Raw genomic sequence first — 24,872 nt, 5'->3', positions numbered from 1 at the left:
AGATTTTTTTTTCATAGATGTGTCTGCTTTCTTTAGCCTTCTATGGGATACAGAAAATAATAATAATAATAATAATAATAATAATAATAATAATAATAATAATAATAATAATAATAATACCGTGACTTTTCAATTATATAGCTTTAAAACATTTATTTACATCAATTCTTTGAAACAAAACAAACAATATGCATGTATTCAGGCAAAATAAGATATAATGAATTACATGCAGTAAAAAGCACTCGTGAGTAAGGGTCAGTTGGCACACGGATTTCCTACAACTAGATCAGTTTTCAGGAATTTAAAAATGTTCTCTCGTCTGCATGTTTTCGTCGTGTGTAACTGTAACTCCCCTTTTAAAACGACCCTGAGCACTATTTAATTAATGTGTTTTGGTTTCTGAATTGAAACTGAGAAACGTAATTGTTAAGTTCGTAAAGCAGAGGCGAAAGAAGAAAACACTGAAAGCCAGAAGCCCTAACGTGTGTGTGTGTGCTGTAACTCGTCTCGACACGTAAGAGACGGAGAATGTCTCTCTGAGGAAATTAGAGGTAGTCTTTATTTTGCAACAAAGATCTAAAGATCTGTCTAGTACCATGTCTGGAACATACAGGCGACCAGCATGTGCGGTTACTCGCTTCCCACAATTTATTACAATCCATGAAATTAACACTGGATCCAGTATTCGCCAATTTATTTCCCTTCCCCCACTAGCACCACTCACCCGGCCAAACCCTGTATCCCTCAGTTCTAATTACCATACAAAGGGCGTTTCCGGATTAATGTTTCTCTATCACCACTCGACATTTGTGGTAAAAGTCTTAAGAGTTCAATATGCCTTGGTTCATTTATCTGTGCACTCAGTGAATCTTGCGAGAAGTGGAAATGGGGTAATGGGCAGTAGATTCTTATCCCTATCTGGTATTTGAGATAGCCAGAAACTAGAGAAAAGAATATAAAAACACAAACAAGATGGGTAGACCCGTACTCTAGCATTATCATTCAATTAAGTGCTTAATCATAATAATAAACGTTGCAATTAAGTGATACATGCAAAGCATTTAATAGTCCCGCTTTCACCACTATACTTCTGTACACTAGCGAGACTAATATATCCTGCAGTGTACTTATCTCTATGAACCATGCCTGTCCAGTCACTGCCACACCCAGTCACCAGCAGTCTGTATTGAGTCTCCCTCTCCCTGTGTGACATGCTATACAAATGTATTGTGGTTTGGTTCTTTTCCTGCTATGTACTGTACAGTGCTTTGCGATACATTTATATAAAAAACTGAAAATATAAAACTAGTCAAACTAGTGATTGTCTGATCTAATTGATGACTTTAATAGGCCACACATGCAATTCATGTAAAATAATAAGAGAAAAGGAACATAGCCACAAATGATAAAATGCATAAGACTTTTCAGAAGTTGTTTTGATGCCTAATTAAAGCACACAGTGGTCCAACATTTTCAAACATGAGTGCCTGTTGTTTCTATTTCACTGACTGCTGACCGAAAATTGACATTCTGACATTGACATTCAGGCAGGTAGGTATATAAAGGATATAAATGACACATCTTGAGGTGTTTGAATAAATGAGGTCCTGCAAGCCATTCTAGAACTCCAGCAACACAGATGATAACTGATGATTAATGTAAATGACTGGGATTTATTCATAACATTAATTCATTCAAAATATAATGACACTGTTATGAACATTTTGTACTATATTTCAGAACCGAAGTAGGGCTATAAATAAACACCTGTTTTCAGTGAGCTGTAAAAAAGTCCAAAAGTGGGGCATCATTTGACAATAATAATAATAATAATAATAATAATAATAATAATAATAATAATAATAATAATAATAATAATGTATGTGGAAATGGGAAAATTGCAATTCATTAGTCATATTCATTAGTATGGAAGAAGAATTACTATAATATATTTAAGAGCTAAAGCACCCAGTCTAATTTACAAAATCAGTAAAGGTCCCATGTGCTAGTTAACTGGCATTTCCACAACTTTTTTCCAGTACACTAATATTTTTAATAAAGTCAATAATGGGGTATATGGTATAAAAAAACATGCATTACATACTACATATACCAATAACATTGCAAGTCAATTTATTGAGAATATAAAAAGCTAAGAAAATGGTTACATAAATCTTTACTGTAATGACATGTACAGTAGGGTTAAGTGTGGCTCACAAACACAAATACGGTAACAGGACATCTATGATATGAATACATAATATTTTGATAGACAGATATTCCAGGTCTTTCAGTTGCTTTTTGGGGTCATTCAATTAAACAAACAATGTGTTTGAGTTTCAACAAGAATGGAATTGTTTTTGAGAATTCCGACATAACATTGCCTGTTTATTAAGCTACTGCCCCTAGACTGACGCGAGTAGAAGCCATTCATTATGGCCTTTCACCCCTTCAGTTGGATTACAGTGATAATTCACTTGACATCATGAAGAACACATTGTAAAAAATCTCCCAAGAAGAAGCAGTAATTGAAATATTTCAAGCAGCTGTCCTCTTGTTAATAATGTGTGTTGCTGTCAAACCTTATACCTTGAGATCTACACAATGAATGACAATGCACTAAAGGTAAGATTTTGTAATTTAGCTTTGTTGATTGTAAGAAGTTACAAGGAAGAAGCATATTCAAAATGGAAGACAAAATACATCCCTTCAATAGGATACTGCTACTCAGTATACTGCACAGTAGTCTGCTGTTATTCCCCATTGTGGCATTATAGTCAGATCAATAAACCCTTTTGGCCATCAATTCTCCAGAAACAAGCAGCAGCAATAAAGCTTTTTAGTTTTTAATGCAGTAATTACTGTATGGAAAGCAGTACTTGCGGTGGTTTTCAAAGTATGTGTGTGCATCAGCATCATTTCTTTAGATTTTTTTTTTTTAATCATTAGCACATTGACATTGTTGCTGTAGACTTTATTTTCACTTTGCCTCGTGTGGAGCCAATTGATTCTGCCACCCAACTACAGATTCACTTCCAGTGCAGCAGGTATATAGGATCAACCGCACATATAATCATAGTGACCATTAAGGCACTAAAACCTGCTTTACAGGAGGTTCATTTCAATGTAGCAATTGCATAACAAACTTCACTCTATCAATGTAAATAAAAAGTCTAAACATTAGCAAAGGGAAAAGTGAGAACGCTGTTCATTTTCAGGCTTTGGTTATTATCCCCTCAACTTGAAGCTTTTTTGGTTTGATTTTGCATGTGTTGTAATATTGTAATGTTAAAAATGATTTACACTTTATATTTTACACTTGTGGGTAACAGGCTACTCACATCGAACCATTACCTGGATGCATGTGCCACAATAATACTGAATATAAAGAGAACAGAAACTTTGGATATTTTTAATTGTAAATAAAAATATCTACTTAAAATGTATGCATGAATTATGAATACAGATGTGTAATAAACTGGGAGCAGATTTAATCTCACTCCAACAAACAATTGATAAACAGTACCTGTCTCTGGCAATGTACAAATGTGTAAAAACTATTCTGTGTCACAATTTTACAGTAAACAAACTTAGCAAAGATTAATTGACTTCAAAAATGATGTAATTGCGCAATTTATAGATGGTTATACCAAAAAATGGTATACTGTACAAAGGGCGAAAAGTTATAAATTGCCTACATTGTCTATTATACATAGGAACATAAGAACATAAGAAAGGTTACCAACGAGGCCATTCGGCCCATCTTGCTCATTTGGTTGTTAGTAGCTTATTGATCCCAGAATCTCATCAAGCAGCTTCTTGAAGGATCCAAGGGTGTCAGCTTCAACAACATTACTGTGGAGTTGATTCCAGACTCCCACAATTCTCTGTGTAAAAAAGTGCCTCCTATATTCTGTTCTGAATGTCCCTTTATCTAATCTCCATTTGTGATTCCTGGTCCTTTTTCTTTTTTCAGGTCGAAAAGTCCCCTGGGTCGACATTAGAATTTTGAATGCTTGAATCAGATTGCCGTGCAGTCGTCTTTGTTCAAGACTGAATAGATTCAATTATTTTAGCCTGTGTGCATATGACATGCTTTTTAAACCAGGAATAATTCTGGTTGCTCTTCTTTGCACTCTTTTTAGAGAAGCAATATCCTTTTTGTAGCGAGGTGACCAGAATTGAACACAATATTCTAGATGAGGTCTTACTAATGCATTATAAAGTTTTAACATCCATTGATTTTAATTCAACACTTTTCACTATATATCCAAGCATTGTATTGGCCTTTTTATAGCTTCCCCACGTTGTCTAGATGATGTCCTTGATCTTTTTCATAGCTTCCTTCTTCAATTTCAGTATCTCCCATATGGTATTTATAATGGACATTTTTATTGCCTGCGTGCAGTACCTTACACTTTTCTCTATTAAATGTAATTTGCCATGCGTCTGCCCAGTTCTGAATGCTGTCTAGATAATTTGGAATGACCTTTGGTGCTGCAACGGTATTTGCAACTCCTCCTATTTTTGTGTCATCTGCAAATTTAAGAAGTTTGCTTACTATACCAGAATCTAAGTCATTAATGTAGATTAGGAAGAGCAGAGGACCTAATACTGATCCCTGTGGTACTCCACCTTGCTCCATTTTGAGGTTTCTCCTCTAATCAGTACTTTCTGTTTTCTACATGTTAACCACTCCCTAATCCATGTGCATGCATTCAATTTGAGAATTAATCTTTTGTGCAGGACTTTGTCAAAAGCTTTCTGGAAATCTAAATAAACCATGTCATATGCTTTGCAATGATCCATTGTCGATGTTGCATCCTCAAAAAAATCAAACAGGTTAGTTAGACACGATCTCCCTTTTCTAAAACCATGCTGACTGTCTCCCAGGATACTGTTATCATATAGATAATTTTCCATTTTGGATCTTATTATAGTTTCCATAAGTTTACATATACTAGAAGTCAGGCTTATTGGCCTGGTTCGGTTTTGTCTCCCTTTTTGTGGATTGGTATTATGTTTGCAAGTCTGTCGGTACAACCCCTGTGTCAAGAGACTGTTGCATGTAGTTTGTAAATCATTACACTTCATTGAAATACAGTGAAAACCTCTTAATGTATGTTCACATTCAGCAGATACAATTAATCATGTTAGGTAGTTATATTTTGTGACTAGTCTAAATGTACTACCTTCATGTAATTATGTAAATTGTTTACCAAGACTGGACTTCAGGGACATATCATTTTATGAGGTGCATAACTTCAGTCAGTCCCTTATAAAAATCTACCATAGCAAAGTGCAATAAAGCATAGTGAAAGCATGGTAAAGCATGGGTACATAATACATTGTAAATAATAGCAAGGTATGGTAAAGCATATTAAAAAATATTGCAAACGATGGTAAACTATGGTAAATGCATAGTATAACCATGGACAAAAACATGGTAAAACTGCAAAACAAATTGCAAAAATACCGTGGTACACTTTTACAAGGGGTGTACCCAGGGTGATGACTGTTTGCAGTGTTCCACTTTGAAGACTTTCAGATATGACTATGCTATGAAGATGCTGCTGTCTGAGCAGGGGCGCTGGAACTAGGGGTGCTGGATTGAAGTCCTATGCACCTGCTTCCATCACATACAGGGTTTACAGTTTTGTTCAATGGCTTTCAGCACCCCCACTATAAAATGGTTCCAGCTCCACTGTATCTGAGTCACTTGCAGGATGAAAGGTCCTCTGCTGTGGGTGGTGAGGGTGCGAGTGGGGAGGGTTTCTTCAGGGAAGGGATGGCAGGAAGAACACGAATGGTTCTGAGAGAGCCCCCTGATATGACTGGCAGGAAAGAGCACAGTGACTGGGTCTGCGGGATCCCGTCTCTCTGAGATTTTGAAGTAAACGCAGGGGGCAGAGCAGCTGTTCCAGTGCACAGTGAATTCAAAGGCAGAGATTTTGATTTCTTCATGCCTTGAGATACTTGGTCAGGCGGTAAGGTGACTATGGGGAAAGAAAAGAGACATGCTTTGAATAAAACATTAATGTGCTAAACTTGAACCAAAAGATGCACAGGGTTTGGGTTGCCGCATTCAAACTTAGTACAGATATACAACAATGTCCTTTTAACATGGTAAACCTGTATGGTTATACTCTGCATTTAACATAGTTTACCATGGTGTGCCATGTTTTTTTTTCTTCTGCTTTATTATACAATGTCTATCTGGGTTTTACAATGCTTACCCATGTTTTACCATGTCATAGGTTATAACACTGTACATTTAGTAAGTGAAGCTTCTATAAGGAGTACACAGAGTTTCTGGTTGATGAGAAAAGGTGACATAATGTTTCCAGCTAAACATGGCTTAGTTTGATGTACAATAGCAGAGATTTTGGAGAGACATTTTCTGGGGAATAGGGTGTGTGTTTTTTATTGTAAATTGTAATCTAATGCCAAAGAAAACAACAACCCACTGATTTATTTTTGTTTGCGGCTTGCAGCATTTTAACTGCCCTAGGATTTGTGACATACACTTCTTGTTTTTTTCATCTGACAAAATCATGTTCTGACTTGTTCCAGTTTCAGTTTTAATGTGACTTTCAGAAACTTTGAAGTGTATCTACAATACTGAAAACATATAAAGGGAAATAAGTCTCATACTTACACCTATGTGTGCAGTGATCAGGTATGGGAGCTAAGCTGTTTCGAGTCTCTTTCGCTTTTAATCTGTCCAGTTGGAGTTGTTGTGCGTTTTGTCCTGTGAACGATGAAATAATAATTAAACAGCTTGCTTTACATATTTAAATTTGACTAACAGTAAAATTACCATGATGAAAATGGTAGCACTAGCAGAGTCCATGCTAGTCCAAGCTAATGTAATAAAGGCATGCATTGTGTGCATGGTAAGTCAAACATTTAGGGGAGTGCAGGTTCATGTCCTGGCTGTAAGAAGTTGCTGATCATTGCTGGGGATTCCACAGAGAGAGAGCTAGGCTTCATCTCATTGTGCTATTGTGGACCCTACTGGCCAGACACCAAAATCTGCTCACATGCTCCTGTGAAAAGGAAATTTTCTTGGTTGACCTTCAGTTTTCCTGTCGTTTCGTGGGACATTGCTTTGGTGAGGAAACATAATTAGACATTCTAAACTGGGACACTTTAATTTAACAGATTACTTTAGTACACAACTGTTCCTTAAAGCAGGGTTTTCTAAATTGGGGGCTGGGCATCCCTGCAGTGCCACATGATGGGGCCGTAGCACATAGAAAAATCCCAAATGACCTTGACAGAACAGGGGATCAATTAATTTACACGAACACTACTGTGGTTTTCAGATATATTTTCTTACCCATACATAAAGAAAATAAACCCTACCTCTCTCGCTTACCCTTACAGGCAGGTTAATGTTGCATTTGTCATCAGACAGGGTACAGTGTGAGCACAGTAATTATGGAGAGTTTCTCAAACGTCAGAGAAAGGACACCGAACCGAATGAAAGCAGCAGCATTTCTACTGGTGCAAACGAACAGCCTCTCACAAAGGCATCAAAATCTAAATGTAGGTGCGGGTCCTCAGTCAGGATGCTTAATATCATGGGGGGGCCTTGAGCCCAGAAAGGGTGGGAATCCCTGCCTTAAAGGTTTTTAAGATAGCCAGGAAGTCTAGATTTTGAGATAAGTAAAACATCAGAAATCTTGCTTACAGAAAAAAAGCTCTGCAGCAGTTTTCATGAGAAATAGCGTGCTTAAAACATTTTGTCAACTTCCTCCTGTGACAGTGACAATTCAAATGAACACTACTTTGTGACAGTGACAATTCAAATGAACACTACTTAACAGGATGTGGTTTATCTTAAAGGAGCTAATATCGGCTTTGACATTTTCTATGCCAGATTCATGATTACTTCCCAGAAAGGAGTCTACTAGAGCTTTATGGGTTATATAATATTCACTGTAACGCATACTAAATGCATTACATCTTTTTTTTATTGTCCAAATAGTAATTTATATTTCTAATGAAAAGATACCTGCAATTTGCAACTACATTTTTTAAAACAGAATTAATTTATGATTGAGAAATAGCATGGTTTTACACCATTCTCCAACATAACATCAACTTGTTCAATTGTTTGGCTCAATGGCTCAAAATATACAGGATACATTTACCAGCACATTAAACATTGAACTTTTTAAAAAAGATAAATCGCTCCTAGCCCAATTTTGTAGTGCACCCTGTGGTTTTGGAACTGTATTTTCAAAGTAATGAGGACAACAGTGGCCTCTTGTGGCTAGCCACCTGTAAACACTGATCCATGTACAAATGCAGCATTAAGGTTTTAAAATCCTACCATATTTAGTTTTATTCCTCCTATTACTGCCCTCCTTATCGTTGTTTAGTTTGACTGCATTTTTTGTGTTTTTTTTAAACTTGGAAACCTATAGTAACATTATCTTGTATTTGCAATAATACATGACAAAGCAGGAGGAGCCTGTAGAGTTGAAAAACTACAGAGTGTAAGTCTAGCCAGGTCAGAACAAACACTCAAATAACTGATCTTTATGTAAACATCACTGACCAAGTGCTGGATTGTGCTGTAGAAATGGGTGTTATATTGCTAAAGATGGTCAGAGGGCAAAGACTTCCCACCTGTAAATACATTCCCTTTAAAACTCCAAAGGGCTCTTTTCCAAAAACATACCTTGCACATTTGTATGTAAGTGGGGAAGATGTGCAGGGTATAGTAGTTCCAAGTGACTGTATCTGTCTTGCAGAAACCCATCCAACAGTTTTTCAGATGGCGGAGCAGTCCATGCTTTATGTGACAATATCTGGTTGGTCTCTGGTTTCCAAGAATGTGTTAAAAGTCCCTGGCAATTGGTCCTGCTGTCAAACAAGTCGTGCTCACTCCTGCTTTTCTGAGACCTGTGTGCAAAATGGTAGGAAATCTGACCACCAGAATTGCCAGAGGCTGTACTCTGTGAATTGGCCAATAAGGAATGACCAAGCGTGATTGGTGGAAGGCTCTGCGTTCTAATTGGTGGAAGTTCCTTGTATTCTTTTGGCTGCTTTTTATGTGTGTGGTGGTATCTGTGAGTCTCACTGGTCCTCTGAGTATAGTCTGTGCTGTTCATTCCACCCTCTGAAGGGTCTTTACCAGTGGTGTCCATGATGCAATCAAAAGTTGTAATGATGTCGTCTACTTCGGAGGTTTCTTCTCTTAAGTACCTCTCTCTGTTTTCCTCTTTCAGTCCTACCCTTAGGTCATCCTTCTTCTTTTTGCAAGAAAAGATTTGGTTTAGCACACTAAACCTCCCCTCTTTTTTCTGAGATTGGTTGTTGTTCTGTAAAGGCAACTGTTTTGAAGATTCACATCTAAAATAATAACAATAATAATAATAATAATAATAATAATAATAATAATAATAATAATAATAACAGTATATATTAATAATTCAAATAGATACAATTGCACAAAAGATAAAACTTTCTTGGAAGATGAACATATCCAAAATACATGTCACTGTGTACAGTACAGGTCAAATTTACATATTAACAATTTAAAAATCCCAATTATTTCACCCCCAATTTAGAATGTTCAATTACAGTATGTTCACACAACGCAACACCTCTCCACAAGAGATTATGAAAATTTAAAGTCCACCTGGAGCTCAACAGCAGATGTCAACTAGCTACCAGCCCCTGAAGCACAAACAAATTAATAATAAAATACGCAATAAAAGAATACATTGTTAAAGTTTTGTCAATAGGGCCTATAAGGTTTAATGTAAATGTTTCTTGCCTTTAAAAAGTTAACCATTTTGATTATGAAAACCCCTAAAAATATCCTTTTGAACTGGTAACCACCCTCAAGCAGAACTTGATTTTCTTTCTGCCTCTTGCTTGTAGTTATAAATGACAGAATATGTATTTATTTGAAACTGCTCAATATTTGAAGGCTATATTACAAATTGTAATGATTTTCCATGAGGAGCTATCAAGTGATTAATCTAGACCAGTGGCTCTTTCAGTCCATTCCTATCCGGGACACTGTTCCAGCCAGATGCCTAATTACTTAATTGAACACCTACAGTAGGTTCAGTAGAAAATTAAAGACTTGGAACAAGGCTTGGAACAAGACTCTGGGCTGCTCAACTCAATAATTAAAGAGATGATTGGAACAGTCCTGGACAAGAACTGAAAATGAATCAAGTGTCACAAGTGAGAAGCACTGATCTAGACTGTCATAAGAAACGAGTAATATGGAAATCAGCCTTCATTTTTAAGGTAATATCGTGGTTCCACTTTTACACATGTGGTCAAAGATTTGTGCAACCATAATGACTAATAACAGATTAAGAGTAAACACCTGACTAGATTACTAGAACATGTGGGAAGTGTTGGTTTCATCTGTCGTGTTACAGTTATACCATTTCTCATTATGTGTAGGCACTGCTTTTGTTCTCTCCAGTTCATATGGAAAGGTATTGCTGTAATGCTGTAATGTATTTGCTAGAAGGACAGGATTCCCTAGGGCTTGGAAACTGTTCAGATTGCAGCTGTTACAGCTTTTGTATCTACAACAGCCTGTGTCTACTTGATGAAATATTGTGAAACGGTACAAATATGAAAATGTACCATGAAAGCTTAAACATTTCCACACCGACAACTATTGGTATAATTATTGGTATGGTGTTTGAACTATGGTGGGCAGCAGTGTGGAGTAGTGGTTAGGGCTCTGGACTCTTGACTGGAGGGTCATGGGTTCAATCCCCAGTGCGGGACACTGCTGCTGTACCCTTGAGCAAGGTACTTTACCTAGATTGCTCTAGTAAAAACCCAACTGTATAAATGGGTAATTGTATGTAAAAATAATGTGAAAACAATAATGTAATTGTATGTAAAAATAATGTGATATCTTGTAATAATTGTAAGTCGCCCTGGATAAGGGCGTCTGCTAAGAAATAAATAATAATAAATAATAATAACTGAAATGGTACATAGTGGTACAAAATACAAAAATCAAAGGCAAACAGTTTGGTTCTTTTTGTTGCAATGTATAACTACCTCTGGTTCAATAAACACCAGTATAGAGCCTCTTTAATCGTGCAGCAGGTCTTTTGTTTTGATTGATTTTTTTAAAATCAAAACAAACAGAAATGGAAGCAGTGTGCTAGTGCAATCCTTTCCTGTGTGTGCACTGTAAATAATAACAGACCACATTAAATATATGAGCAGCTACTGTTTTCAAAACCTAAACAGTAAAGCATGCTTTGCTTGCTACGGCACATGCAAAACCCATGATGTAACGAATAACAATTTAACCTTCTCATTTGTTTCACTCAACCTCCTTTCCCCTTTGTGACTAGGACAGCAACCACTACACAGCAGCTTTCTTTTATCCTACCTGTTTTCCGGGGAGAGCACTTTTATGCATGCTGTGTGCCCGCAGTACATTGCATATGTCAGTGGAGTGTTTTCATTGATGTCTCTGGGGCTCTGTTCCACCCCCAGCTGTATAAGTGCTTGCACACAGTCAGCCTTCCCTGCTGCAGCAGCCCAGTGGAGCGGAGTCCTGTGGAATTTTCATTAAGAGGGTCACAGAGTGTTATTTGGGCGGTGAAATTAAATTACATATAGGGAGGCCTGGCCGGAACAAAGTGAAGTGCACAACATTTTAATTTTTTTTTTTAGTATCAAATGTTTGTTTTGTTCTTTAAAACTATACTTGAAAGTTGACATGCATTCTGAGCCAGTCATCCACTCATGGGCTTGTATTTACCTGTCATCGATGTCAAGGGCTTGGAGGTTGGTTTCTGGAATTCTTGCCAACTCATAGATAATGTCACTGTACCCTGCTGCTGCAGCGATGTGCATACAGGTCTTTCCATTTTCATCATCGTAGTTTATTACAGAGGAGCCAAGGTGATGGGCAAGGATCAGGGAGCACATAAGCCTGTTTCCACTCTAAGAAAAAGAAAATAAAAGGTACTCTTGTGTTGTCTGTACAGTGTGCATTACGGTATGTATTGGAGCAACATCTGTTCTTATTTGAGAGCGCTGTTGACAATCAGGAGGCTTTAAACACCTGACTTTTAAGTAACCGAGATGTGATCACTGAAACACAACTGATACAAGTTGATCTAAAAACAAGAATACTTTAGATCATTCTAATATGTCTCTGATAACTTAGTTTTCTAAATATAAATTAATTAATATATAGTAATATTGGAAATAGGTTGTTTTGAATTGTGAACTTGTTTTATTTAATAGATTTTAGAGAAGAATGCTATAATTTTTGGGGGGAGGAAGGTGCATAATTAATTGATTCATCAAATCATTACCAAAACAGTTTAATATGAAACAAAACAAAGAGAGTACTTCTAGCAAGATCAGCATATAATAATATGTTCATTGACAACAAACATTGATTCCATTTTCTTCTATGTTTAGTCTGTAAAGTATTCTCGCTGCAGCACACAGTAAGAGGCACTTGGTGTGAGTGAAGAGTGACTGAGCTAAATTGCTGTGTCCCTTACTCACAGATACCTGATTGTATTCTCTGACATGCACGTCTACATTTTAAAATGTTGTGCAGGGCTGGGGTTTCTTTAATCTTCTTTCATCCAATTCAGCTTTTTCTCACAGTGTGTCAGTGAGGTATCAGATTCTGCCCCTTCATGCATGCAGTGCACTTTTTAGGCAGACTTTTTAAGTTTGGTTCATAGCTTCTGCCTATAGTTGGGGAAACATTTTGACCAGGTGGGCTGATCCCCACCCCCAAGGGTTATCTCCATACAATATGTACTCTGTGAGTTTCAAACGATGGGTGCATAGAAAGTTGGCAATTGTAATGTCAAAAAATAAACATATTTTTGCCGCATACTGGAAGTATAAGCCTGTAGACCTGTGGTCTCAGTTCAGTGTATACATTCTGCAAACAATCAAAGTCCACTTCTGTTTTTGAATCAGGGGGGGGCTCTTGCCTTCTGATTGACACAGAAGGCCTTCTATCCCAGTTTCCAGTGCTGATACAGTATTAGACACTCACCTGCACGGCCCAGTGGAGCGTCGTCTTAAAGTCTTTGTCAACCAGAGTAGGATCAGCGCCCTTTTGGAGTAATGCCTGCACATGCTGTGGCCGGTTGTGAAAAGCAGCCCAATGAATTGGTGTCATGCCCTAAAAAAAATAAATAAATAAAATAGAATTATAAATCTAAATCGCATTAAAATACAGCCAGAAATCAGAACTGTAACAGCTCATGTATATTCACAATATAACTGAAAGGGGTATTATCAGAGGCTCTAATAAACCTTTCAGCATTAGAAAGTAGCACAAATGGATATCTGGCAATTTTATGTACATTTTTGAAATCTGTATCAGTGATTACATACCTGTTGTTTCTTAAGTAACTACCTAAGAACTAAGAATTGTGAAAGCAATGTAAAGCATAGGTAAGCATAGTAAATTACATACTGCAGATATGATAAAGCTGGGTGAAATAAAAAGGTAAGTCATGGTAAAGCACAGTACAGTTTGCAAAATGAACCGTGGAAAGCTTGTATAATGGAATCACCACTTCTGAGTGTTCCCTGTGCAATGCTGGATTCAAAACACATGCAAACAGGTGCATGCCATCAGCCCTCGGAAAAATGAGTTTTTACAACAAATGAATCATTCATGTGAGAGACAGACCATTTACACAAAGTATGCACTACTTTATGTAGTGTACAATATGTGTTTCTTTATTATTGTTATCAGTACAATAAAGCAATACCTATCAGTGCTATAAAGCAATAACCTAAAGCCATGACAATAACATACAGGCGGTTTACAGAAAGCATTGCTGGCCCTGACATTTCAGAAATAGATGATTTTATGTGCTGTATTTTCCTTTCTATGGAATGCATGACTCGCTAAAAGAAGTTCACTCCTCTGCACAAACACATAGTACAACAGAGACATCTCCTTTAATGTGTAGCATTTACCTCCTTTATTTTACAATATTTTAAAATTAGCAACACTATGTTTATTTTTAATGGAAGCCAGCATACACCAGTACTCCTATGTAGCGATGTACTATATATCTTTTGTTCAAACCATCAAATATATAACACATCCTGTTTCACAGAACACCATGGCAACTAATCACATACCTCATTGTCCTGATAGTTTATTTCACACAGTGTAGACTGCTGCAGCAGTACGGCCATTAACCTGCAGTAAATAAATAATAATAAAGGTATTGTGATGTTCTTAACAAGCCATATTATGAAAAGCCAGTTTATATTATATTAGATTTATATTATAAGGAATAATAAAAGGGCCCTATTCACAAAACTACAGTTCATGAGCGCACTTCGTTGTTTTGTTAATGGCTCAGGGTTCATACAGTATATACAGTAGTTAACTATTTATGTTTAAAAAGTCTGCTAAAAATGTTCATCAAACATAGGATAACAACTTAGTGAGATCAGGTTTTAAATTACTATACCTTGCTTTATTAGTTTATAAATTGGTTCCTATATAGAACTGTTAACACAACATTAGCAACATCTGATGTGCTACGGAAAGCATAATTATAGTATTTGCTCCCCACGTTGTGCGCTGCAGATGATAACTCAACATAAAAGCACAGATGAGTTAGACTTCATTCCAAAAACATGTTCAGTACAAAGGTACAATGTAGCACAGTTTACTGTAGGTGCACATGACTTTCTACACAAAAGGCCTGATTTTAAAACTAACTTTTATCAATTTTAAAACGAGCTTTGCTTTTGTATTTCAACCTAAATTGAAGTTTGTGTTTTGCTCAATGAAGTTGTGTTAATATGCAAAAATATGATTGCCCTTTTCCGCAGTTTATTATCAGATAATTTCTCAACAAAAGTTACAAAACTTTAAACACAGGACCTGAAGGGACTAATATTTGGCTTATTCTGCATCTGGTGGTGGTGGTGTTTTAATACTGTTTGAAGCAACTCTACGTCAGAAAAAATGTTTGTTTTTCAAAATGTCCCAAAAGGTAATCTCAGAATATAAAGGTATATGTTCTATGTATGAGAATGGCTACTGTCGCATATGATTCAAATCACATTCATGTTGCGAACGCAATTTATTTAGACTGAAAGAACATGCCTGTTCAATGTCCTATCTTCCCCTAAGACTAATCAAGAAGATAAAAAGAAGTGGAGCAGCTGCCACGTTCCTGTTTCGAGCAAAGGTCTGCAGTCACTATGGGGACCATGGAAACCCCCGGAATGAACCGGGCACTGCTGCCACAGCAAATTATCCCTCAGTCTAGCGACATCAGCATGTGTAATGCCAACTCTGTTTAATAAATACAGGTGCTTTTTCCAGGCTGTCGAATGTCTGCTGATAATATTACACCACTACCTTTCTTTATTTAGTTTCAGGCTTGCCTTTGTATGATGATCTTACAATAGTACAGGGCACATGTTAAATGCTGCACACATTACGGATATTTAAAGGTAAGCGACATTAACATAGAATGATCACTGGATAAATTGTGTGTAGGAAGGTGGTACGATTAGGAACCCCTTTACAGTATATACAGTAGTTAGATTTATAAAAGGTCTTCATTATAAGCAGGATATAATTACAAAACCATTACTAAGAATGATGTGGTGTCATCGTAATACTAATTGTGTTACGACCTGGTTATCTTTTGTTTGTGGGACTGGTTTCTGTTTCTTTCCTAACAGTACCTGACATCTGGCTCGGCTGTAGCAGCATGCAGAGGCAGTCTTCCATTTTTATCTGGTATATTCTGCTTTGCTCCATTTCTCAGTAAGCAAACACACCCTTCCAGCCATCCCTTTAGACAATAAAATAAAATAAAGCACTTGAATGGATTACCAAATAATATACAGGTTCATTCCACTATACTGTTTAGATCTCAAAATATGAGGCCTCCTTTTACCAATGGCTCATACTGTAACACAGTCGTTTCCCTTGCCCTATCATTCCCCATGGTACATAACCATTCTACTACCACTGTCATGCCACTGGACTGTCCCTGAAGATTGTGGTTTGGGTTTGAGTTTGAGGTTAGGGCTGGGTTGGGTGGTATTGGAATTTGAATGCCTTACCAGGTAGGTTGCCAGAGACAATGAGGTCCGTCCACAAGCATCTTGTGTGTTTATTGAGGCTCCCATTTTTAACAATAACTTCACTGTATCAACTTGCCGCCCTGAGACAGCATGCATGAGGGGAGTAGATCCTAAAATCAAAGGTAGTGATTAATAATAGCATTTTAACAAACGCAAACCAGGGTAAACTGTGGTAAATGCATAGTATGTGTGGCGGAGTGTCCCGCCCCTATGTATTTATTTATTATTATTTGTATTTGTTTGCGGCACGGATAAAAGCGCTGCGTCTTTTATTATTATTATTTATAATTTAAAACCCGTAAGGATGCGTGGCTGATCAGCTACTGATTATTTAACTAGCTGACAGTCATGCATCCTTACCAAACGCGTGCAGACTGTGGCCGAGGGGCAATAGAATAATTAACAGCTAGTTAACCCCTCAGCCAGAGTATAAGAACCTGCAGCTGTCCGTGCTGCGGGGTTTGTTGAGTGTACAGAGGAGAGTACGGGAGAGCACGGGAGAGCGAGCGAGCGAAAGAAAGAAAAACAATTGCTATATTTAAAAATATACTTGTTTCTGTTTGTTTGGCCATCGCGCCTTTTTGTTTTGTGTTTTGTTGTTGGTTTAAATCTTTTGTTTTGTTTATTTGGTTAATAAATCAGCTGAACGCCGTTGCGTTCAGTTTCACCCGCCCATCCATTGTTTTGGTTTCTGTACTTCCTGGACCGTGACGTCACCACATCTCACCTCTGCAAGCCATCCTGCCACATATGGTATGGTAAAATACAGTGAAAAAATGTAGTGGTAAACTTTTATAAGGGTAGCGGAAGCATTTGTATTTACATATGTCACACTTCACATTTTTCCATAAATCTGGAACCTCAATTGTGATGAAATTTGTTATTAACATTATGTATCCAGTTGTCTGTATGTCACCCATACATTTGTACATGTATCTTGAAAAGACAAGAAGTTCAGTCATTTTTATATAATTTATCATGACACCTTATTTGTGTACATCTATGTCTAAAATACCACTTTTCATTAAAGTGTTCATTGTCATTTCTTATTCAATACTATTCTGTACATACTGTAGATATACAAGTGAAAGGATAGCGTCACGGCCCAAGATGTTGAATTAGAGACTCAGAGTCAGAAGCTGCAGTGAAGCGGTGTTGCACACTGTATTAAACAAAAAAATAAACAAAACACAGGAACAAATAAACATGGAACGAGGGCCAAAACAAATGTTCAAACAAAACTATACAATACAGGCTGGGCATTCGCCTTCACTATAAAGTTTCAAAACAATACAAAAATCATAGCACAAACACTCACCCCCAATCTCCTCCCAACAAACAAAGGATTTCTGGATCCTTTTATACATGTGGCCACTCCCCAGTTAGCATCAATTACCAAATTGGGGAATGGCCACACCTGTGATTGCTGTCAGGGACAGATTTCTAAAAGGTGGCTCCAGTGACGACACTGCCTGCGGCATGGGGCACTCCAGCAGTGGCGACGTTGGCAGCTGCGATGCTGGGCACCCAGGAAGTGATGTTGGCAGCAGCGGGGGCACTGAGCCCTCTGGATGTGGACGTGTGGCTGGCTTTCTCCATGCTCCCCTCAGCAGCAGGTGTAGCTGCTACTGAGGCTGGCCCCGCGGTTGCCCTGCTGACTCTAGAGCCGGGGGAAGCTCCTCCCTTTCCGGATCTGAAGACAACAGTGGCTCCTCTCCCTTTTGCACTGAAGACGGCAACAGCTCCTCCCCCTTCGACTCTGGAGACAACAACGGCTCCTCCCTTTTTTGCATTGGAGATGGCAGAGGCTCCTCTCCCTTTCACTCTTGAGATGACAGCACCTCTGTCTCTGGCGCTGGAGGTGGCACCGGCACCTTTACTCGCCTCCAGGAACAGCCTCTCCTTGCCATCTTTTGTTTTGGGACAGGCAGTTTGATATTATCCAGCCTTTGGGCAGGCAGCTCCTCCTCTTCCTCTTGGAGGGGACAGCATACCACCTTGTGCCCAAAACCAAGGTTGGTGCACCCAAGGCACCAACCTTGATCCTCTAGGCCACCGAGGAGGTCCTCCAGTCTGCCATCCCACTGGATTTGAGATGCATTGGGGTTCCTGCAGATCCAATTATCCTTTTATTTTAAACTGCAGTCCTGCTCTGAGTCTCCAGGGGCACTATCTCACTTCCGACACCACATGTGACAGGATGGTCATACGGCCCAAGATGTTACCGGCAGGAATTAGAAACTCAGAGACAGAAGCTGCAGTGAAGCGCTGTTGTACATTTTATTTAAAAAAAACAGGTACAAATAAACACGGCACAAGGGCCAAAACAATTTTTCAAACAAAACAAAACAATACAGACTGGGCATTCACCTTCACTATAAAGTTTTCAAAACAATACAAAAATCATAACACAAACTGCTCCCAACAAACAAAGGACTTATGGATCTTTTTATACATGTGGCCACTCCCCAATTACCATCAATTACCTAATTGGGGAATGGCTACACCTGTGATTGCTGGCAGGGTCAGATTTAACCCCATCCCTGCCAACCTTACATTCCCACACGCACTATTTATACCAGCAGGGCTTCTGCCCTGCCACAATACATAGTCATTTAGTCTAATTTGAAATGTACAGTCATGGCGAGGGATGTTACTGACGTACTTGTATTGTTTATCAAAGAGATCACTGAATTACTGGTTTTATTCCTGGTAAAAAAAACTAAATAAATAGAGATGGTTGGATAGTCATTACAAAAACTGTTTTCTTTATATCTTGCATCTGATCAAATTTCTTGGGTAGATCTTTGTGTGGGACAGAGCTGAATCACTACATTACCATCAATGTCTAGTGTAACAGAGCAGAGACTAGGCGCAAACGGTGACCTCACACCACAACCGAGCATCTTAACCACTATACAAAAGAGCAGAGCTCATCTGCATTCATGGTTTTAGAGATTTTAACCTCATCTCATCTCACCGACAAGAGACAGAATCCTAACGGCAGTGTATCACACAACACTGCACGTTACATCAGCATCTGTTTAAAAATAGCATGCGTGAGGATTGCTAGACTATAGTAACACAGTCACACCATCCTGTTCCTTCTATTTTTAAACATGATCTTTTGCTCTGTTGTTATAGTAAAGTTCACTGTATGACTCAGAACCCACCAGGCGTAAATACATATTGAGATAATTAAAAAATAAAAGTAGTTCTGAATCAGGCAGGGAGTTATTTTAAAGCAGCGTTTTAATTTTGACACAGCAGTACAAAAAAGCTCTTTGCCAAAAAAAAGAACCTATTCATTGAAAAGGTCAAGAAGCAGGGATCTGATAAAGGAAGTAAAAATGGAAGATCAAAGCTGGCCACATTTATTTCAAACATCAGGCACTGAAATGTTTTGTATTCCTTTTTTATCTAAGTAAAAAAAATAAGCTTTATGTAGCATATTTTTCACATTCCCCTTACTGTTTTATGAAGTGGTTTTAGGTGCTGTTTCTTTAATACTGTGCTGTTATAATTGTTTTTAAGTCTACCTTTACTCGAGCTGCTTAACTTGTCTAGAGAATCCAAATTGCCAGGCCTGAACAGTGTTCCTCGTTCCATTTAAATCCTGTGGCAATGAAACATCAGCTACATTTACAACGGAAATAGAGGTAGCACGCTAGACTGCTTTACTAGTATTCTTGAAAAGAAAAAGGACCCTGTCCTTTTTTATTTTGACAAGGGTTTACAACAACACTTCTCAGTGGGTGTCATTTTATGGTAATTAAGGAGAGGCTATGCTAATATTTAATTTAGCACCATGCACCTGTAGAACGTACCAATAATGATGGCAAATATCCCTTGCATCATTACAGTCTAGCAAATCAATCCATGTGATCCTCGCAGGTGCAATGAAAGACCTGCTTTGGAGCTCTTTTTTGATCCATATTGTAACTTATCTTAAAAGTTACACTTTACTCAATTTCTGTTCAAATTGATGTTCCTGCTCTTTTGTCCAACCTCTGTAAATAGAAGCATTTTATAAGTGGTAACTTTTTTTTGGCTTATACTATAAGTTAATACAATGTGTGTAGGGTGTCTTTAATTATTATAGGAGATGTTATACATTTTGCCTGCTCAAACAGTGCGACATCTGAGACACCCGACACACACACATGAACTTATGTGGTAAAGTCACTAGTCGTAAATATGTCAGCCTTAGAATGGCTAAAACATTGTTCCCCATTTAAAGTGTAATTACAAAAAAAAATGTTGATTGGGTGCTATGGAGGTGGTTGGAGGTGTTATGGAGATAGTTGGAGGTGCTATGGAGGTGGATGGAGGTGGTTGGAGGTGCTATGGAGGTGGTTGGAGGTGGTATGGAGATGGATGGAGGTGCTATGGAGGTGGATGGAGGTGGTTGGAGGTGCTATGGAGATGGTTGGAGGTGGTTGGAGGTGCTATGGAGATGGTTGGAGGTGCTATGGAGGTGGTTGGAGGTGCTATGGAGATGGATGGAGGTGCTATGGAGGTGGATGGAGGTGCTATGGAGATAGTTGGAGGTGCTATGGAGGTGGATGGAGATGGTTGGAGGTGGATGGAGGTGGTTGGAGGTGCTATGGAGATGGTTGGAGGTGGATGGAGGTGGTTGGAGGTGCTATGGAGATGGTTGGAGGTGGTTGGAGGTGCTATGGAGATGGTTGGAGGTGCTATGGAGGTGGTTGGAGGTGCTATGGAGATAGTTGGAGGTGCTATGGAGGTGGATGGAGATGGTTGGAGGTGGATGGAGGTGGTTGGAGGTGCTATGGAGATGGTTGGAGGTGGATGGAGGTGGTTGGAGGTGCTATGGAGATGGTTGGAGGTGGTTGGAGGTGCTATGGAGATGGTTGGAGGTGCTATGGAGGTGGTTGGAGGTGCTATGGAGATGGATGGAGGTGGTTGGAGGTGCTATGGAGGTGGTTGGAGGTGGTATGGAGATGGATGGAGGTGCTATGGAGGTGGATGGAGGTGGTTGGAGGTGCTATGGAGATGGTTGGAGGTGGTTGGAGGTGCTATGGAGATGGTTGGAGGTGCTATGGAGGTGGTTGGAGGTGCTATGGAGATGGATGGAGGTGCTATGGAGGTGGATGGAGATGGTTGGAGGTGGATGGAGGTGGTTGGAGGTGCTATGGAGATGGTTGGAGGTGGTTGGAGGTGCTATGGAGATGGATGGAGGTGGTTGGAGGTGCTATGGAGGTGGTTGGAGGTGGTTGGAGGTGGTTGGAGGTGCTATGGAGATGGATGGAGGTGCTATGGAGGTGGTTGAAGGTGCTATGGAGGTGGTTGGAGGTGGTATGGAGATGGTTGGAGGTGGTTGGAGGTGGTTGGAGGTGGTTGGAGGTGCTATGGAGATGGTTGGAGGTGCTATGGAGGTGGTTGAAGGTGCTATGGAGGTGGTTGGAGGTGATTGGAGATGGTTGTAGGTGGTATGGAGGTGGTTGGAGATGATGTGGTTGTGGTGGTATGGAGGTGGTTATAGGTGCTATGGAGGTGGTTGTAGGTGGCTGTAGGGTAAAAAAAAACTGTGTGTTTTTGGAACTTTGATTGTTGTGCAAAACTTATCACTGTTTGTATTTTGTTACAGGAAAACAGCTCAGCTATCCTATATTAGTTAGGGAACATTATTTTGTTAGTTAGTCCATTTGGAACTGTACTAAAGACTCCGCCCTGGTATATCTAACATGCCCAACCTGCACTGGCCACGCTACCACACTTATTTTAAAATCACACAAACAAAGATTGTACAATTACACATAAAAAGGTGTTGAACTTGGCCAGTGCATGGGATGACATCTATACACAAGATGGGATTTTGACAAATCCTTAACAGTGCCTGGTTAATTTCTCATCCGTGATTTATAATGGCTGTTAAAAGCTGGCTTACCCTCACTGTCACAGCATTCTAATATAGAAGGATCCTCACGAATGATTGCTGTTAAGGTGTTGACATCTCCATTAGCTGCCGCCTGGTACACTACATTCAGATCAATGTCCTCAGCGGAATCTCCTTGTTAAAATATAAACACATATTTAAAGTGGAATAGGGTCAGTACAGTATCTTGCATTACAGTGTGACAAATTGAAAATGGCAGAAATGTGCTTATGTGATACAAACGTAAATTCAAATTTGAGAATAAATTCTTTGGTCGACAAAGTTATTTAAAGAATGTCTGTTTTTAGGAATAAAATAAAGTTTGGTATTCGTGAAGCCACTCTTAACTGTTGTTAGAACAGTTTTATGATCCCATTTGAAGGCCTGAACAACGGGCAATCTTCATTTCCTGCTGTCAAGCAAATCACTCATTTTCACCTACCGAACACCCCTAACATCTTACATTCAAACAAATAAATTTACTTGACCCTCCCAGCTGCAAAGAAAGGCATAGAACATTCTGGCTTTGCATTCAAAGCTCCAGGTGTAGGCATAAGCTACCCTCCTTAAAAGTAGTTGCTTTGGATATAATTTGCCAAATCTACAGTACATAGAATGCATATGTATTGTCTCTATGACGACAATACTTAATTAGGCATTCAATCACTTGAGCTGTGTTACATACTGTATTTTTTTTCATCTTGTGTCAGAGAGATATAAGTTCACAGATACCAGTGGAATTTTGAAAATCTTCTTGTGTGGGATCAGAGGATTTACTGGGGGGTAAAAATAGTTTTTTTTTTTTTTATAGAGAAGTGAAGAGTTTGGACCAATCACAACCCTTAATGCATTCACCCAGTGTAATGGGTTTTAATATACAATGCAGTTCATTTCAATTATATCTGACTACTATGGTAAGTAGTCCCTATAGTACAAGATTCCATCTGATCAGCAAATTACTTCTGCACTAGAAAACCTGGCAAAACATGAGACAGGGTTGCAGTTTCCATTTTTCATTGTTGAGAAATGGGGGCAGATTTTGCAGTGGGGCTAAGCAGAGCAAATATACACGTATGTTCCCTTTAGTCTTTTCTCAACTTTCAATGACCTTTCAAAGTAAATCATGGGTCAAGAACAACTACAACTACAACTACATCAAATTACACAGTGCTGAAGACCGTGTCACACTCGTGCCTGGCAAAGAAAATAGTTATTATTATTTTTGTAGTTGTATTTTGTAGAAATGATTGTCCTTGGCATTAATTCAATTTGTGAATCCTATCTACCTTAACTTACAAAAATGCTGATGATTGCATAAATGCAAGTCATTAGATGTAAATTAATTGGCTTTTTTAATGAGTTTTTTTTAACTACTTAACTCTGCAGGCAGTATCAGGGGGGTACCTATATGGTTTAAAATAATATTAAACATTCCCACAGCATTTGATTATCGTGAAAAGGATTGAGATACAGGGAATGGACCAGTGTACAGCACATACATACGGAATCACAGCTGTTTCAACAATTTCTGTGCAAATAATATAAGATGGTAATTTCCCACAGACCTTTCGCTGTTCCTGGTGGTGTACTGTAGTCATTTATTATTGTGCATAACCTGTCACAATGAAGGCTCCAATGTGCTTAAAATGCAAATGCATATTTATATGAAATTTGGAATACTGATTAAAAAAAAAAGTATTGTAATAGGTAGCAAGGTAATGAGCAGAGAACTATACCCAAACAGTGTTGTTCAGACATTCATTATATATGACCACTGCACAGCACAGCTAGGGCAATCTCAAACTGCTGAAAAACATGTATTTCTAAACCATGGCATATACACAATTAAAGACTGCAATGGAAAATGACAGCTACAAGTCAAACAATTACCAACATCTCAATAAAAATGTAGTCGTAGTTGGATAATAATAGTGGTTGATAACATCTTTAATGTTTCCTTATTGCCAAAGCTTAACAATGTGAATATCTTATAAGGACATTATTGCTTGGATCCCTCAACACCTTATTGTTCACCAGAGGATTACAGCAGCTTTCACCAGTAACTACCACCAGTTAGAAACTGACCCTCCAACTCTAACCCCTTTTGAAAATAAACAAGATATTTATTGTACCCTTGATAGTAAGGGTGAAAGTTATCAGAGCCAGCAATTTATACGGTAATGGCAGCAGCTACATTTCAGTAGCATCATCACAATTGATTATGTATACATATGGAGTGACTTACCTTTATGTTGATCAAAAACAGAGGAAGAGCTGAACTCCATGGTTGCCTTTTACATCATTCGCAACCACAACCAGCAATGTCTGAGGTTTTCTAACAGAGAACCCAGTGTTGTAGGAAATGATCTGCATACATAGATGTATGCATGTGCCTCTGTTGCCAAGTGTTCAATTTGAGGATTAAAAAAAAAAAAAAAAAAAAAAAAGCTTTCTGGTTGTCAAGCATGAAAAAAAAAATAAAACAGCTATCAGACTGTCTCAGACGATCGACGTTTTCAATTTCTCTAAGCACAGTTTGAAATAAATCTTGTAGAAATGTGTCAAAGGGTTATCAAGATAAATCCCCTTTCAATTCATACTATGAAAATGGGGGTCCTTAATGTAATTCTCTTTATGAAGAAAGAGCAATCAATCCAAGCCCGTGTAGGCTGAAGAGATGCAGAGCCAAGCAGCATCAGCAGGACTGCTTGTTAAAATACAAAGAGAGAAGCAGCAGACTATGAATGGGGATCCTTCCCACAGACTGAGCATGTGCACATCTACAACGCAGTTTGATTACTGGTGTTTTCATTGTACAGGGAAAAAATTAGCAGGGCCACATGCATTA

The 24,872-nt window shown here is 38.5% G+C and overlaps 1 protein-coding gene across 1 annotated transcript; it reads right to left on the bottom strand.

Moving 5' to 3' along the window:
* Positions 1–1,204: 1,204 nt before the first annotated feature.
* LOC117973079 (ankyrin repeat domain-containing protein 55-like) lies at positions 1,205–24,461 on the bottom strand. The gene is made up of 11 exons (XM_059012766.1): positions 24,270–24,461; positions 22,037–22,159; positions 16,105–16,235; positions 15,721–15,830; positions 14,149–14,209; positions 13,043–13,171; positions 11,774–11,958; positions 11,399–11,566; positions 8,693–9,366; positions 6,659–6,751; positions 1,205–5,996 (listed from the first exon to the last, which is right to left on the bottom strand). Exons 1-11 carry the CDS (start codon positions 24,307–24,309, stop codon positions 5,716–5,718), a joined length of 1,995 nt encoding a protein of 664 aa, XP_058868749.1. The 5' UTR covers positions 24,310–24,461; the 3' UTR covers positions 1,205–5,715.
* Between the last annotated feature and the right edge of the window lie 411 nt (positions 24,462–24,872).

This window comes from Acipenser ruthenus, chromosome 1, assembly GCF_902713425.1.
Source record: "Acipenser ruthenus chromosome 1, fAciRut3.2 maternal haplotype, whole genome shotgun sequence".
NCBI classification, from domain to species: Eukaryota; Metazoa; Chordata; class Actinopteri; order Acipenseriformes; family Acipenseridae; genus Acipenser; species Acipenser ruthenus.
This window is presented reverse-complemented; position numbering and strand designations above follow the sequence as displayed.